Genomic DNA, 20375 nt, shown 5'->3' on the forward strand with positions numbered 1-20375 from the left:
TCACTGTTACGTTAGGGAAAAGTACTGTGATTGTGTTGTGCAGGTTCCACGTTGACGCCGGAATCCCTGGTGTTGCGCCGCACTACACTCCGCCACCAACAACCTTCACGTGTTCCTTGACTCCTACTGGTTCGATAACCTTGGTTTCTTACTGAGGGAAACTTACTGCTATGCGCATCACACCTTCCTCTTGGGGTTCCCAACGGACGTGTCAACTACGCGCCATCAGTGCCCAAAACACCGTATGAGCTATGGACAGGGAGATTGCCTTCTCTAAACCACCTGAAAGTGTGGGGGAGCCCTGCTGAGGGCAAAGTATTTAATCCAAACATCGCAAAGTTAGATACCAAAACAGTCAGCTGCCATTTTATTGGCTATCCTGAAAAGTCAAAAGGTTATCCTGAAAAGTCAAAAGTTTGTGGAAACGAGACATGCTGTCTTCTTAGAGGACGAAATGGTGAGGGGGAGCATGGTAGCTCGGAAAATTGATCTTGAGGAGAAGAGGGTGCATGCACCTAATCCGATGACTCAGGAGCCATTTTTTGCGCTACCATGTGCACCTGTACCGACGATCCATGCGATTGTGGTGCAAGCGCCTGTTGTGACTCCACCCGTGATAACGATGAGTGAAAATTCAGAACCTGTCTGTCAGGAGCCAAATGAACCATTTGTTGAGCATGAAAGGGAGCAACAACAGCCACATCCAGAAGCTGAGCCACAATTTGAGGAACAGAATGCTCCAGAGATTGAGGCCCCTAGAAGGTCTACAAGAGCTAGAAAATCAGCCATTTCGACTGATTACAAAGGTAACAACACAGAAACAGTTCATATGGAAGGTGATCCCATTTCATATGAAGAAGCCATGAGAAGCCCAGATTCATCAAAGTGGGTGGAGGCCATGGAAGACGAAATGAGATCGATGAGTACCAACAATGTTTGGGACTTAGAGAATATTCCTAAAGGATCCAAAACAGTGGGCTCCAAATGGGTCTACAAAATAAAATATGACTCCAATGGGAATGTCGAAAAGTATAAAGCACGACTTGTGGCAAAAGGATTTACACAAAGAGAAGGGATAGATTACAATGAGACATTTTCTCCGGTCTCATGTAAGGATTCCTTCAGAATCATAATGGCACTAGTTGCACATTTTGATTTAGAGTTGCATCAAATGGATGTAAAGACGGCATTTCTAAACGGGGATCTAGAAGAAAATGTCTACATGAAACAACCCAAAGGTTTTATCATGGAAGGCAAGGAAGAAATGGGATGCCGCCTAAAGAAATCCATTTATGGATTAAAGCAAGCCTCCAGACAGTGGTATCTAAAGTTTAATGAAACAGTTAAGAGATTTGGATTAAAGAAAATATTGAGGACAATTGCGTTTATGCAAAGTTTAAAAGTGGGAAATATATTTTCCTAATCTTGTTTGTGGATGATATTCTGCTTGCCAGCAGTGATGTTAGTCTACTTCAAGAGACAAAGAAGTTCTTGTCCTCAAATTTTGATATGAAAGATCTTGGTGAAGCGTCATATGTTTTGGGCATAGAAATTCACCGAGATAGGAATAATGGAGTATTAGGACTATCGCAAAAGGTTTATTTAGAAAAGATTCTAAGTAAGTATAATATGCATAAGTGCAGTGCCACACCTGCACCTGTAGTCAAGGGCGACAGTTTTGGGAAAATCAAAGTCCCCAAAATCAATACGAGCTCGATCAAATGAAAGCGGTTCCATATGCTTCGACTATTGAAAGCCTACAGTATGCACAAGTATGCACTCGCCCCGACTTAGCATTTATCACCGGAGTACTCGGTAGATATCAAGAAAATCCAGGTTTTGAACACTGAAAAATGGTAAAGAAGACATTGCGTTATGTGAAAGGCACAAAGAATTACATGCTAACATACAGAAGATCTGATTCCCTAGAAATAAGAGGGTATTCAGATGCAGATTTTGCGGGGGGTAAAGATGATAGAAAATCCACATCTGGATATGTATTCACCCTCGCAGGGGGAGCTATTTCGTGGAGAAGCTCCAAACAGACAATAGTTGCATCATCCACGATGTTTGCAGAATTTATAGCATGTTATGAAGCCACGGGGCAGGCATTATGGTTAAAAAAATTTATACCGTCTTGAAAGTGGTAGATTGTATTGACAAACCACTAAAGATGTACTGCGACAATGAGCCTGCAGTATTTTATGCTCACAACAACAAGTCGAGTACAGCTACGAAACCAATTGAGGTTAAGTATTATGTTGTGAAACAGAAGATCCAGGATCAAACTATAAGTCTCGAGCATATAAGGACAAAAGATATGCTTGCGGATCCGCTAACGAAAGGCTTACCACCCAGCGTGTTCAAGGAACACGTAGCCGGTATGGGTTTAAGGAAAAGTCTTACATATCCTTGATCATAAGAAGCCCAAAAGTAAAAGAATTTGTTTCAAAACAGAGAAGTGTATTGTGGTTGTCTGATTCTATTGGAAATGGAGCTATGACGATGAAACATGCCCCATGGACTGATCCAAAATGAAACGAATAAAGAGAAAGTATAAAGTTAAAAGTAATGTTGAGATCAAGGGGAGAATGTTAGACTGATCTCTCCCGCGTGGGCCCAACGGCCCACCGGGCACCTTTGACATGTGCCCTGATCAGGGGCGCCCAACCCGTTATGGTTGGTGGGCCCTTGTCGCCAGCGCAATAAAGAGAGGTGGGGGCCGGCGGCTCGCAGTACGAGGTTCACCGCGTTGCCGTACGCCCCGCCGAAAAAATCAATCCGATCTAGGGTTTAGCGCTGCGCCGATGGTAAGCTCTGCCGCCGCCGTCATGACCTCACCCACGCCACCGCCGACACCACCATGTCGACGTCCTACTGTTCATCCTCCAAAGGAGAAGGTAACCATCTGCCACTCTCGACCTCTCTACCTCTCAGTACACAGCCAGTTGCTTTACAGAGATAGTTCTACCCGATATAGGATCTACTCTAGTTGTTCATAGGATCTATCAATCTGCAGTTTAGAATGGTCCTTAATAATGTCTCAACTTTGAGAAAATAAGGTATTTCATATGGACGCAAAGTGGTAAGGGAAACAAGGACGGGAATAAGATATCCTTAAATTTTGATCCGCATACGTTACTTTTGTAGCATGATAAAATATAGTGCAAAGTCAGTATATATGTGGCACTCTATGCTTATGATCTGTTTCTGTTCAGAACAAAGAAAAGGAAGTTTTCGTTATTAAATTCAGAAAAAGATAAAACAACTTGAAAGAAAGGGTGGTCTCTGCAGTTTAAAGAGGTATCTTAATTGTTTCTTGATGGCGTGATGATATATGCCATGGATTTAAAGTGATGGAGCAAATAATGACAGAAATAAGCACTTTGAATCCCATAACACGTTTCTGTAGCTTGAGAAAGAAATATGCAGAGTCAGTATGCGTGTCACTGTGTGCTTGAGATGTGTACATGTTCAGAACCAGAAAGAAAAGAAAAATAATTGCCCTGTTCTTACTGTATTATAAGATGGATAGAAATTTTACACCGGCTACTCTTAGTCATTGCTAGGAGAACATTTGTCACAAAAAGTGACAAGATACAAGAATGATAGAAATATAATTTGCATTGTGTAATTGTATTAGTGCTCTAGAAAATAATATATTCACCAAATTCCATCTAAAGCAGTAAGCATCCCAAAATTTAAATAATACCTCACAGATGATAGCTGCATAACTTCTCAGTGCAATAAACTAAACTCAACTAAATCGAGCACTGTAGCTAAATTTTAACAAAAATATTTCCACATGCTTTGCAAATCCCTTAAATCTGTTCTTCATTCACCAACTTCAACTGATTCAATAAATAGGTGGATAAAGAAAATAGACAGAATACCAAAGAAATATCTCATAGAGAAAGATATATTGTAACTGACGTAGATATATATCCAATGCCATGAAACCATCCGTCACTCGGTGAAGAAACAAAGATCCACAAGATAGTATCTTCTCTTCTGCATGCAAAAGCGTCGTGAGAAAACTGAAATTCACAAGCTTTGCCACACTATTACCAGCAACGATTCCTGTGATATCAGCTTCACGGCCAGGTCCTTATTGTATATGATCTCGAAAATAACTGCACGTGTCAAACAGAATGGCCACTTGCCTTTAATTAGAAGTAAACGGCATGTGATTTTCATGAAGAAATAAATCATCGAACCATAAGAGGATCTGAGTGAGAAAACTAAATCATGTTGGATTAAAATTCTAGAGAGCCCCAATGATCAACGATAATGGAAGGAGAGTCGATCAGGGTCAGGATTTACCTGATCGATGTGGGCATCATTGGTACGCCATCAATTGCAAGGATGCGATCCCAGAAATCGTACTGCCTCCTGTTTCTCTTTTTTTTCGATAAAGGAGCTCTGCATCAATAGATGCACACGGCTTGCTTTATTAACCTTGATTTATTAACCAAAGTATCAAGTCACACAAGGTTCATCGTCACTTATTACACTCATGGAAAAGCTAAGGTCGATACATGAATCAACCAGCTAAAAATATGGCACTCAGAAAAGCTATTCATTTGCTATTCTATTAAGATGCCGCCACCTAGTAGCCTGGAAAAAGAAATCCTGAGCAACCACTAGCATCCGGTTGCATCCAATAACCATACCCTCCCGCTGCTCCACCGGGAGAAGGAAAACCCATTGCTGGATTGAATGAGCAGCTCGCCGGATAACCTGCAAAAAATTAGTTCCAATTTGTTTCTCTTGCACCATCGAGACATAGCCATGTCCCCTTGCATCGGCGAGACGGAGCCGCCGCCTGCCCCCTATCTTCAGCCTCCTCTCCTCCTCAAGTCCTCACCTTAACGCTGCAGTCATCAGGAAAGTTGTGGAAGGAATTCGATTGAGCTTCAACATCATCATTACGGTGCTGTCGTGGGGATGAAGTCGAACGGGGAGGGTGTTAAATAGAGCATGCAGTCAGGCCTAGTTAGAAGTGTGTCTCTCCAAAGATACCTGGGCCGCGGTCCAAACTTGGCCCGCTTCATGGGGAAACCACTAGCTGAATCTGTGGAGTAGCGGAACACTAACGTTTGGCTGGACCGTTGGACGCGAATCAACTACAAGATCTGGACCATCAAGGACCACGATCAGACGGTGAGAAGCATCAAATCGCTGTCGAAGGTACATAGTGGTTACGTTTTACTGTTACTAATTACTTGATGTAGTCCAATGGTCTCCTTCATCTTGGACCTGCAGGTAGAAACAAAACTACAAAGCAAAAAAATATTTGTGTGCTTTCGAAAATTTTCAATTTGTATTTTCCTTTTGAGGCATGAAGGGTTAGCTCATAAGTGATGGAATTTTGAGTCTCGCAAGATATGATTATCCCTCTAAGCACCATGCTTAATGCAACAAACTAAGTTTTAGAGGTGCCCCTCTTAGGTTTGGATGAAGTGCATGTGAGACGAAATGTGGAACACGAGTGTGCATCACCCAATGTGCGTCAAAAAGATCTCACTTAAGGTGAGAAAATCGCTACAACAAAGATAAGTTTAACGTGAACGGCCAAAATTTATAAGGGTAGTCTATGTCGAAATAATTTTTAAAATAACAATTTTCTTAAACCTGTGTTTCAAGTCTATGTCTATGACTGGAGACTTGTCCTAGGTTCCCAAGTCCCAACCAAAGAGGGTGTTTTCTTTTTACGTGAAAGAGGGTGTTCTATTTTTCTCTATTGTTGCAATTTCTCTTGGAGTTAAAAACACATAAATACATCAACAACACTGACCAACCGGTGTCTTTTAAAAAAATGTTTGCCGACCCGTTGTTCGTTCTTACATTAGGCTTCTCGTATTAACATCGTTAGATCTACTAGCTGAAAAGATGGATCTACTAGCTGAACACATGGATGTACAAACTGAGCACATGGAATTATTGTTGCCGGGAGTCTTCGTTTTCCACTGGAACCAACCGACATCTTCTTAGAAAAACCTGTTTATGTTGCAACCTAGCTAGTTACTCTCCCCAGAAACATTCCTGAACGACACAGAGGCTCCATCGACGCAGAAAAGGTAGATAAACTGGGCAAGTCAAATGACCCACGATCGATGAGCTGTTCTTCCATGTTCCGATTTGAAATTGCTCTACAAAACGCACTAATTAAAACAAGCGGTAACATGCATGTAGCGGCGGAACAGTCATTCCAGTAACATTCGTCGAACTACCTGAAGGCCAGAGCCATGCGCAAATCTATAAATAGATCGACGAGCACGCTAGCGTCATCACGCACACAGCTTGTTTCCTGCTTCTACAACACACTCCGCAAAGATGGCAAATACCCTTGCGATTGTGATCTTATTTGCGTCGCTCGGCGCTGTGGCTTCTCAAGCTCCCGCCGCCGCCCCAACAGAGAGCTTTCAGGGTTCTTCTCCAAGCGACATTAGTTCACCGCCGGCCGCCGCCCCGAGCGACATTTTCGGTAGCTCGGCTCCGATACCGAGCCCAGAAAGTTCTGCTCCGAGCACTAGTACACCTCCTAGCGCAATGAGCCCAACCCCTCCTCCGTCTGCAGGGACAAAGCTCAGAGTCGGCTTCTACAAGCGCTCCTGCCCCCGGGCAGAAAAGATCGTCAGGGCGGCCGTGTGGAAGGCCTTGTCCAAGAGCCCCGTCATCGGCGCAGGATTGATTCGGCTGCACTTCCACGACTGCTTCGTCCAGGTATGGCAACAATATACCGTCAGATATGTATATGTCGGGCATTGTGTGATCATTAACGTGTCGACGTGTTACCGCAGGGTTGCGATGCTTCCATCCTGCTCGACCCGACGGCGGCCAACCCGCAGCCGGAAAAGCTCAGCCCTCCCAACTTCCCAAGCCTGCGCGGTTTTGAAGTGATCGACGCGGCCAAGAAGGCGGTCGAGAAGGTCTGCCCCGGCAAGGTCTCCTGCGCCGACATCATCGCCTTCGCCTCGAGAGACGCGTCCTCAATCCTCAGCAGTGGGAGGATCAACTTCAGGATGCCGGCGGGGCGCCTGGACGGGCGCGTGTCACTCTCCGGCGAGGCGCTCCAGTTCCTTCCCCCGCCATTCTTCAACCTCTCGCAGCTCATCGGCAGCTTCAAGGCTAAGAACTTGGATGTAGACGATCTCGTGGTTCTCTCCGGCGCGCACACCATCGGGGTGTCTCACTGCTCGTCCTTCACCGACCGCCTCCCCCCGAATCCCTCTAACATGAACCCGGCCTTCGCCACCATGTTGCAGAGAAAGTGCCCCACGAGCCCCAACATCACCAACGACCCCACCATGGTTCAAGACATCGTGACGCCCAACCGGCTGGACACTCGGTACTACACCAATCTGCTTAGGCACAACGTGCTCTTCACCTCCGACGCGGCGCTGCTGACATCACGCCGGACGACGAGGAAGGTGCTGCAGAACGCGTTCATCCCGCGGAGGTGGGACAGGAAGTTCGCCACAGCGATGGTAAAGATGGCTGCCATCGAGATCTTTTTTTTTTTTTTTTTTTTTTTTGCGAAACACAGTACAATCAAAGACGCTCATACATACGCGTACACACTCACCCCTATGAACGCACACACGCACACCCTACCCCTATGAGCACCTCCAAGAGACTGCGTTGAATAACTGATCCGGCGGGTCTTGAGATTGACGAAGTCACCACAGGCGCCTCGCTGTCGACGGGAACGTCGCCTCCCACTGAAGAATATTCTGCCTTTATGAGACACCAAAGTGTCAAATCTGAGATTTGAACTCTGGTGGGCTGGGGGTGCCACTGCCCTCCTAACCATCCAACCACGGGTTGGTTCTTGCTGCCATCGAGATCAAGACAGCATCCAACGGAGAGATCAGGAACATGTGCAGGGTCGTCAACAATTAGGTAACTTTGCTATTAGCAATGGAACGTGAACGCTTTGTAGGTTTGTTTCGTTTATGTCCCGGTGGTATCTGTCCATGTTGAATCGTCCTTCCGCCTTGTTCCTTGATTAACTAGGAGCCTTTGAGTACGGCTTTAAATTAAATTGATAAAGCCAAATTGGCTTAAAGATACAAGGCATGGAGGAAATTATCTTACAAAACAGATCAAATATCACACAGGAGGAGGTCGTGTTTTGGCTCCATGAAACTGCTGGAAATGCATTCTAAAATATCAAAATATTATAAAAACCGGGAGTACATCCGAACATTCCACCTTCGTTGTAACATCCTAGCTCAGGGCTAAATAAGATTGATAGGATATCCATACCGACAAGTTCAAACTTGTTTTCCGGAAGCTCATCTCCAAATAACTTCAAGATTGAGCGTGCATGGCCTGACGATGCTTGACTGCCTGAGAAGTTTTTCACTGGTAAGGGCGGTCGGGTGTTACATTTGGTATCAGAGCCGACCTCCGGGCTACATGGGCATGTGTGGGTTAGGGACGCACACATGTGGGATATGTGCCGGGACTAGACACATAAATGTGTTCCAAGAGGGAACGTTCATCTCATGGGGCTGACCGACGAGATGGGACGCAAACATGCCACCATATTGAAGAACTTGAGGGTGAGCTCTTGCAAGCACACAAAGAGGTCACTGCGCTTTCTCAGGCGAATGATAAGGAGCAACTAGGTGTTTCATCGTCCTCTCAACACAGGAAACAACTGAAGGAGGAGATCGACACGCTGAAAGTTGACCTCCAGAAGGTGGAGATGGCCTCTGAAGCGCACTCGGGGCGCCTGAAGCTGACCAAGCCCCGCATACCGTGCATCATTGTCTAGAGTTGTCTAAAGGTGCATGGGGAAGAGGTTTCACCTTTCTCCACAAGAACATTGATCATCTTATGACGATGCTTGCCCCACTCCGTGTTTCCTTGCCAACGCGGAAACTGAATCCCGTAGACGAGGAAGCGCAAGATCTAGAAGAATACGTGAACTAGTTGATGGGGAAGCTTCAAGTCAAAACAAACTTGCGGGAAGGGTTCATGGATTGTGAAGCCCGGCCAGGTGCTGACCACAATAACCTCCTATCACATTTTTACTCATCTTTACTGTCTTGATCCCCTGATCCCGGTGAGTGAAATCCGATCGGAAATGGAGCCGCAGGCGCTTGCTGCCGACCAGATTACGATGGCTCCCTTTGTCAACGAAGTTTCCCGCAACGTGAAGCTATGGTTCCCGGAATGCGTCTCCTTCCGCATGAACTTGTCCTGCTAGGGCCACTGTAGCCTTTCCTCCGTTGGTGATGGCGAAGCCCGATCTCTTTCCGGTGTGGACATCCATTCAGACCGCCCATTCCCCTACCTTGTGCGCCAGATGTTGCGGGTGTGTTCGCAGACACCGGGGGTATGACCACCCCATTTCAGGATCGGTGAGGGGCGACAAGGAAATTCGAACAATCTCACCCAGAAGGGTAAACACCTAGTGATTTTACCGAGGATTAAGGCCCTAGCCAACTCTAGCGACCCTACATCCTGCCATCAAATTTTATTGGTGTTGTTCTTGTTTGCTTACACTGATGAACTGGCTTGCCGGGGAGAGCCCTGTTGGAGATATACCCAAGAGGCAATAATAAAGTGGTTATTATTATATCTTTGTGTTTATGATAATTGTTTTCATTCCATGCTATAATTGTATTAACCGGAAACATTAATACTTGTGTGTTTTGTAAACATAAAAGTGTCCCTATAGTAAGCCTCTTGTTAAACTAGATTGTTAATTAATAAATGATCATAGTTTCCTGATCATGAATATTGGATGTTATTAATAACAAGATCATGTCATTAGGAGAATGAGGTGATGGACACCCACCCATAGTAAGCATAGCATATGATCAAGTCATTAAGTTTGTTTTGCTACAAGATTTAAGATACATAGTAACCTAATCCTTCGACCATGAGATCATGTTAATCACCTGCACCGGATGAATGCTTTGATGACATCAAACACTACTTTATAAGGTGGAGTTAAGTATTCTAAAAGTATGAGTTGAAGCGCATGGATCAAGAGTGAGATTTGTCCATCCAAATGACGGATAGATATACTCTGGGCCCTCTCGATGGAATATCATCCAATTATCTTGCAAGCATGTGACTAGGTCACAAGGGATGTCATATCACAGTACGAGTAAAGAGTACTTATCGGCAACGAGGTAGAACTAGGTATTGAGATACCGATGATCGAACCTCGGATAAGTAAAGTATCGTGCGACAAAGGGAATCGATATCGTATGTTAATGGTTCTTTCGATCCTGAAGTCATCGTTGAATATGTGGGAGCCATTATGGATCTCCAGGTACTGCTATTGGTTATTGATTGGAGACGTGTCTCGATCATGTCTGCATTGTTCACAAACCGTAGGGTGACACACTTAAGGTTCGATGTTGTTTAAGTAGATATGAAATTTAAAATGGAGACCGGATATTGTCCGGAGTCCCGGATGGGATCCAGGACATCACGAGGACGTCCGGAATGTTTCGGAGAATAAGATTCATATATGGAAAGTCGAATTCCAAATTTGGGAATAATCCAATGATTTTTTTATCGGAGGTTTGGAAGGTTCTAGGTCTGTCCAAAATATTCACTAAGGAAGGTGGAGTCCCTGAGGAACTCCACCAACCCTAGCCGACCCACGAAAGGGAAAGGTGGAGTCCATGGTGGACTCCACCACCTTGGCCGGCCAACCAACAACGAAGGGGGGAAAGTCCCCCCCCCCCCAAGTCCACCTTTGACTAGGTTTGACAATTTGATTTTATGGAAGGTTTGCAACTAGGTTTGGACCCTTGGGTGTTCCACCTATATAAAGAGGAGGAGAGGGGCTGGCCAGCCACACCAAGGTTTCCCTGGCCGCACCCCTCTCTCTCCCAAACCCTAGCGCCACACCCTCCTCCACACTATAAACAATTGGGGCTTCAATGACGGTTTGGGGCTGACGTTTGAGAAATCCGTCACCAAATGTCTTTTTCTATGACGGTGCCGCGTTTTCGCGTCACTGGTGTCGTTTTGGTCCGCTCGGACGTACCCAAAAATTCGTGACGGGCGAGCTCTAAATGTCAACGATTGTGCATAAATGAGCATCGCGGGAGGTGGGCGGCCCGAATTGCGGAGTCGGCAGGGGGGTCATCACAAGAATAGGGCTTTAGGACGGTGGACACACCTGACCCACACTCTGCACACTTCTGTTCAAGTACTTTTCTGTCTGCCCGCATAATAGTCCAAGGCCTACAACACTGGTACCCATATTTGTAAGGGGAGACGGCCACTGTCTTCACACATGTACCTGACCTGCAACACTCGGGCCCGCATGTCAGTTACTGACATGACCCTCCTGCGTGGGGCCACCTGTTCCGACAGCCTCCAGGCATGCAAAGTGGACCAGACATATTAGTACGACCAACATGGGCTCCACATGTCAGTTCCCATGCCAATTTTTTTTGCGCACAGGCGATCACAATGTATGCCTGCCGTCAATTCTGGACGCATGGCCCTCAGGACAGAGCCGATGGGACCCGCATGTCAGAGCTTTGGTGGGTCCGGCATGCCAGAGATTTGTGGGGGCCGCATGTCAGAGCCTGGTGGGTCCCACATGCCAGAACATGGTGGGCCCAACCTGTCGGAGTTCGGACCCGACATGTTAGAACTTGTGGGGTCCGCATGTGAGAGCTTTGTGGGTCCCAGGTTGCGTTCGCATCAGGCCCAAATATAGCCTCGGATGTACTGGGTTCACTAGTTGTCCCACCTGTCAGCTACACGTCGAGGTGTCTTTGGGCCAGATTTGGTGACTAAAGGCTCAGGGCCAATTTATTCAGGTTGAAACAAGACACGCTGAGGAAATTAATCGGCCTATGGTGGCCCGTCTAACGTGCGACTTTCATTTATTCGTGAAATTATTGTGGGCTTATGGTGGCCCATCTAGCATGCACACAGCGCTGGTCCTCTAGTTGGCCATCCTAAGCAGCCTGGGAGCCACAGCCACTACGTGGTAACTATATATCGTGGGCCTAAAGAGGAAATTACCTTGCTGACTTACTGTTTGGCCCATGTGAACGGGTGACCTACAATGTAGATTGATGGCCGCCTGACGCTGTGAGGATCTCGGGGTACAGATTTACAAACTGAAGTTTGGAAGAAGTTGGGGAGAACAAGAAGAAGAAGAAGAACGTGGAAGGCCTGAGTTGCAAAACCATTATGTTGCCCTTGTGTGTCCTTACCAAAGACTCTCAAGCAGGTCTGGAGGAGACGAACTAGGATTTCTTATCAATACTAACGCATGGTTTCAAGTACATCCCGTATAGAAACAAAATAGAAAACAATATAACAGAAACAGCGAAAAAATAGTAAATGAAACAGAAACAGAAACTAAAATGGCTACATCGTCTAACTGGGCCAGCCCATTCCAGGCCTGGGTTATTCTACATCCCTATCATGCATTGAGGATTTACGCGTAGCTAGACAACAACTGTTGTGGATCAGATTCTGGTAGTCCTAGGGCCTTGTACAACGTGTTTTTAGTGCGTGCCATAATCACATCGAACAAGTTGTGGAAGGTCTAGGAGACTCCAGAAAACTTGATCACTCTAACAGCCGATATCAATGCGTAAGATGAAAATGAATCAAATCTTTGAATAAATACAGTAAGTATAAATATAACTAAATGTCAACTTTCATGTATTTCAGTTGTGATCTATTCATCCTGGCATTCATGTTAAATCTGAGTACATCACTCTAGTGTTTGTCTGGGCGGGAAAAAGAATTCATATATTGGCATAGCCATCACAACAGGATGGTGGAAATTCATCATTTGAGTCAAAACCACCTCCTACTATGCCTGTGTGAAATACAAGATAAACTTTCGAGGATAGCTTCAAACGATAGATGCAGCGGAAAAACAAACACTAGCACACTGCTTAAGTGACAAAAGGATTTACGTGGAAAACCACCTCAACTTGAGGAAAAAACAAGGGTGTGGACCCAAGATTCACTATGAGCAACCTGGGTACAGAGTTTTGCAACCTAATTTGCCATGCCACTGCTCCACCTGATGGGTAACCAAATATCCTGAAGTGAACTGTTTGCCATAAATATCTCCAGCCAAATCTGAATCTGAAATCAGCTCTAACTCTTTACCACCAAAACAAATTGTTATATTTGTAGTGCCCCGGAGATATCTCAAGATCCACTTCGCGAATAAGAAATGTCTGGCCATGTGCACACCATAGCATACATCAAACTCATGCCTGTGTGAAATTGGTCTTTTGTACGGTGTCACCGAAGTCTAGTCCTAAAATGCACTCATACAGCAAAAGCAGTTGCTGCAATTCATGCTGGAATACACTTACAAAAGGAGCCACCATCGAGGGTAATGAAATTCCTCCTCCCACTGCAGCATAAGCCTTTCGTGTGGTGTCAATGAGGTATAGTCTCTATGTACATGTAAATACAAAATAAGCTAAAGTTAACAAATCTAATTTCATATAACCATTTCTTTATTGGCGACAATGAAACCACAGAAATAACACAATAGACAACCTTAGTCTACTCACCGAAAACACACTACATACAGCCCCACAACCCTTATAAATATTGGGTCAGGTAAAGGGATACCGTTTCGGCCCAGAGTGGAGATTCGAGAGAATTTTTCCAACAGAATCACCTAGGCTGTTTCTACGTTGACACCGGAGTTTACTCACCAACAATAGCTGTTGCAATTTATCAACTTCAGAAAACTGTACAAAAACATTCATCAGTATTATAACATTTATACAAATACTCCAGAACTCATAGTAGATGTGCAAAGGAAGGAAAAACTAATACATTCTGGAAAATTCCAGTACTTGCCTCCTCCTTTAGTGCAGTCTCTCCTTGCGTGCTGTGTCAACCAGTTGGGAATGGAGCCATCATGCTAGGGTCATGAAGTTCCACCTCCCATTAGGTGTATAAAGATCGACTAGATGTCGAGCTTAGGCTTCTGCAACATCAATCCTTTCGTGCGGTATCACTGAATTATCGTCTGTATGTACATGTAAACACAAAATAAGCTAAAGTTAACAATCCAGTTTCACATTACCATTACTTTCTTGGTGACAATTAAACCATAGAAATAACACAATAGACAACCTTAGTCTACTCACCGGAAAATACTACATACAGCCCCACAACCCTTATAAATATTGGGTCAGCCAAAGGGATAAAATTTCGGCCTAGAGTGGAGAATCGAGGGAACTTTTCCAACAGAATCTCCTAGGCTGTTTCTGCGTTGACACCGGAGTTTACTCATCGAAAACAGCTGCTGCAATTTATCAACTGCAGAAAATTGTACAAGAAGATTCATCGGTATTATAACATTTATATAAATAGAACAAAACTCATAGTAAATGTGCAAAGCAAGGACAAAACAATACATTCCAGTACATGCCTCCTCCTTTAGTGTAGCCACCTTGCGTGTTGTGTCAACCACTTGAAAATAGAGGCATCATGCTAGGGTCATGAAATTCCACCTCCCATTAGGTGTGTATAAAGCCTCCTTTCGTGCAATCTCCTTTCGTGAGGTGTCACCGAAGTATATTCTCTTTGTACATATAAACACAAAATAAGCTAAAGCTAACAAATCTAGTTTCAGATAACCAATTTTTTTATTGTCCGCAATGTCACGGGTGTGTTTGCTAGCGCACCTTCCCTCCCACGATCCTCCAGTGTAAATCTGGCCCCAACTCAACCCACCCATGGCACTTGTCTTTTCACCACGATCACAACAGACAACCTGAGTTCCGGACAACATAAGAATAAGGAGGTATCGTCTAAACATTTATGGTGAAAGAAAACTCAATTTGATAAGTTAAACATTGGACGCAAGAATGACATGAGCAGCAAAACATAAAGATTTTAGTTTAAGATGATTTAGAAATGGGAAGAGCGAGAGAGAAACTTGCCTGCAGCAGAAAGATAAACTCTATTTTCTTACTTTCACAGTCCAATTTAGCTCTACTGCTTCACTGTTTTGGGCTAACCTAGACGGGACATCACCCACCTCGTATTCAACTAAGCTCCACCACTGCTGCCTTATAGAACCAATTTAGCTCTACATGCTAATTTTTCCACTTCCAAGCATTAATCCTAGCTCCATCCCTGGACCCACAACACTTTGAAATATTAGGTCAGGAAAGGGATCCCTTGAGCTTGGTCTTTTGCAGCATTGATCCTTTCGTGTGGTGTCACCGAAGTATAGTGTACATGTAAACACAATAAGCTAAAGTTAACAAATCTAGTTTCATTTATGGTGAAAGAAAACTCAATTTCATAGATAGACAACGGGCGCAAGCATGTCATGGGAACCAAAATATAAAGATTTGCAGTTTAAGATGATTTAGAAACGAGAAGAGCGAGAGAGGAACTTGCCTGGAGCAAGAAGATAAACTCTATTTTCCTACTTTCAGAGTCCAATTTAGCTCTACTGCTTCATTGATTTTTGGCTGACATGGGCGAGCCATCACTCCGGTTAGCTCCGTTGCAGCTGTCTTGTAGACCAATTTAGCTCTACATGCTTATTTTCCTGCTTCCAAGGATTAATCCTAGGTAAAGGGATCCCTCGAGCTTGAGATTTTGTAGTGTTGAGCCTTTCGTGCGGTGTCACCGAAGTAACAAATCCAGTTTTAGATCTACTGCAGCAGGAAGATAAACTTTACTTTCTTACTTTCACAATCCAATTTAGCTCTATTGCTTCACTGTATAGAATCCCGAACTAGAACCTAGCTCAACTTAGATATACAAAATTATGTCTCGTGTATTTAACAATTTGGCATATAACATAATCAACCCTCCAGAATGTATGTTTGTTCTCAAATCGGCACTTAATTGCCTTGTGTGAGAATTAGAGTATAAACTCAATGAAGTATATACTAGTGCTATCAAACCTTCTAATGACCTAGAAAATGTAGATTTGTATTTGCAGCAGGTTTTCGATCTGGCATAATCAAGCACAAAAAAGCACAACAGACGACCCTAAAAAAACTATCATCAAAACAAGAACAGAGTAAACTTAGATATATTGAAATCCTACATCATCTGCACGATGGCCAAACCAAAAGAACTAGCTTGGAGTCGGCGACGTACAGTTCCGAAATGGAAACCGTCCCATTGTTAGACGCACCCTGGAACGGAAGATCCCACGATGTGTGCTTCGGCATCGTCTTCCTCCTCGTCTCTGGATACACCGTCTGCTCGGCGTCAGCAGATCTGGCGGAGGATGGGACGACTTAGAAGGAAGAGCCGCAGTGCACTCTTAACGTTGGATGGGTTCTCTCCAGGCAAAAATATCTAGGCTGAGGAGAGGTGTGGTTCCACTACTCTACGACATCGCCGCCATCTCCGCAGCCATCGTGCCTCCTCCACATGGGGAAGAAGAGAGTTAGTGGTGAACTAGGGTCTCCGGATGCTCAGGGCCAGGGGCTGGGTACTGGGTATTAGTGGGGAGAAAAATTGAGATAGCCCCGGTATAGTTGCACAAAACACATATATCCTTTTGCACTTATAACCCCACATTTTGGGGTATTACACGCATATTCTTATTAGCAGGGTTTAGGTTTGCGATTTCCGGAGCTTTGTGATGTTTTTTTTGCGGGTAAAATAGGAACTTTTTTCTCATTAGCAGGGTTTAGGGTTACAAGTCCAGGACTGTGCGTTGAAGTCGATGGGAAAGTGCATTGAGCACTTGGTTACAATATGTGTAATAAATAGTAAAAATAAAAGAATGGCCAGGGAAAGACCTGGAAGGATCCAGAGCTGCATTTAATTGGACGATGAGATTACAAACTACACCATAGACTATGTCAACATAAACACAAAATACAATCAAACGCTTAGCATTTACAGAAACGGCCCTAACTAAAGATTGGAAACGCAAGCAAGTCCCTGTCTGCCAAATATGATCATATCGTCACTAGGGCCGACCTGGTCAATCCTCCGAATGAAACAAGTCCATAGTTGTCAGCCACCCGTTGTTCTAGTCCGAAGAGTCCTATTTACAACAAACTAATTAATTCAGTATGCATAAGTCGCAACCACCATTAGGACAAACACGAAGATTAAGATAGGAACATGTACCACAGGTCGATGCGCACCCAAATAGTTAGCTTCGGCCGGCACGATGGTGGAAATGGTATCGACGGCAACCTTTGTCGCGTCCTGCAAGCAATGCCCGGCATCGTCCTGCTGTCCGCCGTAAAGTCGATTGTATACTCGAGGCTTTTACCAAAACCACAGTGCTCACTCCACACACGCACCTTGTACTTCGGCCACACACACGACGCCGACCTAACACAATCAACGATTACGCTGCCGAACACACAGTCCCTCACCGGAAAGTCTTGCACATATGTGTGCGAGACGAACACGGTATCATCGTTCCCGTAGAAGATGACCGGTTGTCTTGGCTCTGGCGGTGCCAGGAACCGGCATAATGAACGCCCGCGCGGTGCCGTACGGGATCATGTCCACATGAATCGAGTGGATTTCTCTGAGGTGGGCGACGAGCGCTGCTGGAGAGACGGCGAAGTCACAGCCAACCTCTGTGCAATCGCACGAGCCATGCGGGCACGCGATCTTGTGGTCGTCGAGCTTGTTGTAGGCGACCACGCTCCCGCACCTGTCGTGGGGGCACTCAATCTTCGCTACCACCTTCTGACTCTTCCCACTAGGAAACACCATCCTCTTGATCTGCTTTGAAGAGTGGAGAGAGGAAGGGAGGGGAGGGGTGAGGGGAGAAGAAGCATAGGGGAGAAGAAGGATGGTGGTAGCTTTATTAATTCGGGCCTCACTATCCCACCAGTTTGCCCGAAGCTCGAGACATCACGTATATTATTCGGGCCTCAGTTTGAGTGTGTGTATCAAAACATGAACTAAGATCATTGAAATTTCCATTACCGTTGTACGGATGGTGGGTCCTAAAAAATTGTAGTAATTTAAATGCAACAAAAAGTACTTCAATAAAATTAAAAATGTGGACTAGCTTGTGTCGTCGTATGAGATATAGATGCTATAAAAATAACAAACCTAGAGTCCTAAGGTAATTTCAAGAAATCTAGTCTGATTTTTTTTTGCTTCCATGGTACATGTTAATTTATTAACATGGCTTTCTATCCCCTTTAAAGTGGGGGTGAGACGAGAAGAAGGATGGTATACTTCATAAGATGTTTTTTAAAGTTTGTCATGAGTTTTGGGAGAAAATAGGCAGATGTTACCATGGAAGGTTGTTGTGCTCCATGCATGACGAAACTACAAAGAAAAGATCAACCATTTGTACGAATGGCGAAGCCGATATAAGAAGGTCACATGTAACTTCGATTTTGTTTTTGGAACAATGCATCCCCATGTGTCCGTGCCATAATCACGGGAATTAGCTAGCTTTGCACAATACAACAAGTATTAGCATTACTTCATCCATTTTGCAGTAAGTGGGACTAATTACCACCTACCGAATAACTTCTACGACCAGGGGTGTATTTATCTCTAATTATTACAGATGTATCTCATGTTAAGGGAACTTTTTTGAAATTTAACAAGCAAAAACTTCTCTTCTCGGAATGTCCATAATCAGATGGCGTGCTTATGATGGTTGGTCTGGGAGTAATATAGCTAGGTAGTAGCTAGCCTAGTAGACCAAGTTTCAGAGAGAGAGAGGATTTGTAACGTATGAGGTTTGAGTGGATAGAAAATTCCCTGCGAAGCAAGTGCAATGCAATCATAAGGATTCAGTCATATGAATCAAAAGGTGCACTTAGGAAAATTTCATATAATGATGACAATCCTTAAAAATTCCTATAGGATTCCACTGGATGAAAAAATTAACCCGCACAAATTACTCGTTTTATCTGTCTTTTGCACAAAACACCAACTATACATGTAATGATTTGTAGCATAGAGGTCCAAATATGGAATTTAGCACTTTAACCCCTTCAATTTATCTTGTAACACCGCATTTACTTCTATATATTATATCAAACTTTCCCATATTATGTATATTGTAATTTTGTAGCGACTATATTTTTTGAACTTTTAAGAAAATTTTCAAAATTTCATCAAATTCGCATGAATTTAAGAAAACCGAGAACTCTTAGATCTCATCTACAAGTAAAAAAAACTAAACGGATGTTCTAAATTGTTTGAAACCGCATATCGATTTGTTAGCATGGATGCCACATCATCATTGACGTGTGGGCCACCAGTTGTTAGATTGTCATTAAGCAAGTTAATTAAAATCCTAGATATGGACCTCTCCACACGGACTATATATATAGTTTGTGTTTTGTTTAAAAGACACGTAAAGCGATTAACCACTGCCACTGGCCTCTCGTAATTTTGTACTTCTTGTTTTTAAACTAGTTTTTAAAATTTTAGAAAAATTAGTTTTTTTATTATTTATTTTCTAGATTTGTTTAAATTTTTGAATTTAAAATTAGTTTTTTTTGAAATTTAGGAATTTTATTTCCTTTTATACTTTAACAACTTTAATGATATTTTCTGACATTTTTTTAGAAAAGTGTATTTATAAATAAATATAAAAATTTGGATTTCCTCGAAATTTTAATTTTGTTTGACTTTTAAATTTATTTCATTTTTTACATTTTCTGAAATTTTCAATTTTTTTGGATTTTTTGGTTTTTTTGAATTTCCTTTGAATTTTTTTTGGCTTAAGGGGGTTGATATGATAATAATATTAATAGGAACTATAATAGCATAAGGGTAGCTCAATTAAATAGCACTTAGAAGTTAAGCGTGTTTGGGTTGGAGCAATTTGAGGATGGGTGACCTAGTGGGAATTAAGTCATCATTTCATTGACCCCACCCCACCGACCCCTGTCGCTGACTGACATAGGCATGCCTAAGGGGTATGTCGTATATATACCCCTGGTTTATTATTGTAGCCAAAGGCCCATGGAGTCGAAGCTTTGGAGGCCCAGAAGATTGAAGATGTTCGGATTAGGAAAGTATAGTTATTATGGAAATTTTTATCAATATCGGTAAAGGAGCAGTGCAGCCCGAAAGTTTGTACTTGTACGACACGTTGTAACCCTCGGTTTTCTCCTCCTATATAAATGGGATGCTGAAGTCCAAATAAGGATCAAATCATTGTAAACCCTAGCCACCGTAATATTGAGTTGAACACCTTTGTTTGGCTGATAATTTTCGAGATCTACTTGCCATCTACTTTCAATAAAACCGTAAGTCTACAATCTGTAGGCATTGGCGAGTTGATACCTCGTCAACTGGCGCCGTCTGTGGGAATTGGAGGCTGCAAGATTCTGATCTCGGTGACATCGTCAACATCATCGTCGGTAGCAAGCAACGCGATGAATGGAGTTAAATAGATCCAATATGGT

At 43.7% G+C, this 20375-nt stretch overlaps 1 protein-coding gene across 1 annotated transcript; it reads left to right on the forward strand.

Annotated features, from left to right (window-relative positions):
- The first annotated feature begins 6336 nt into the window (after positions 1–6336).
- On the forward strand, positions 6337–7905 carry LOC124679057 (peroxidase 2-like). Its single transcript, XM_047214885.1, has 3 exons — positions 6337–6726; positions 6804–7499; positions 7837–7905. Exons 1-3 carry the CDS (start codon positions 6337–6339, stop codon positions 7903–7905), a joined length of 1155 nt encoding a protein of 384 aa, XP_047070841.1.
- The last annotated feature ends 12470 nt before the right edge of the window (positions 7906–20375 follow it).

The sequence above is a fragment of the Lolium rigidum genome, chromosome 7, assembly GCF_022539505.1.
Source record: "Lolium rigidum isolate FL_2022 chromosome 7, APGP_CSIRO_Lrig_0.1, whole genome shotgun sequence".
Classification (NCBI taxonomy): domain Eukaryota; kingdom Viridiplantae; phylum Streptophyta; class Magnoliopsida; order Poales; family Poaceae; genus Lolium; species Lolium rigidum.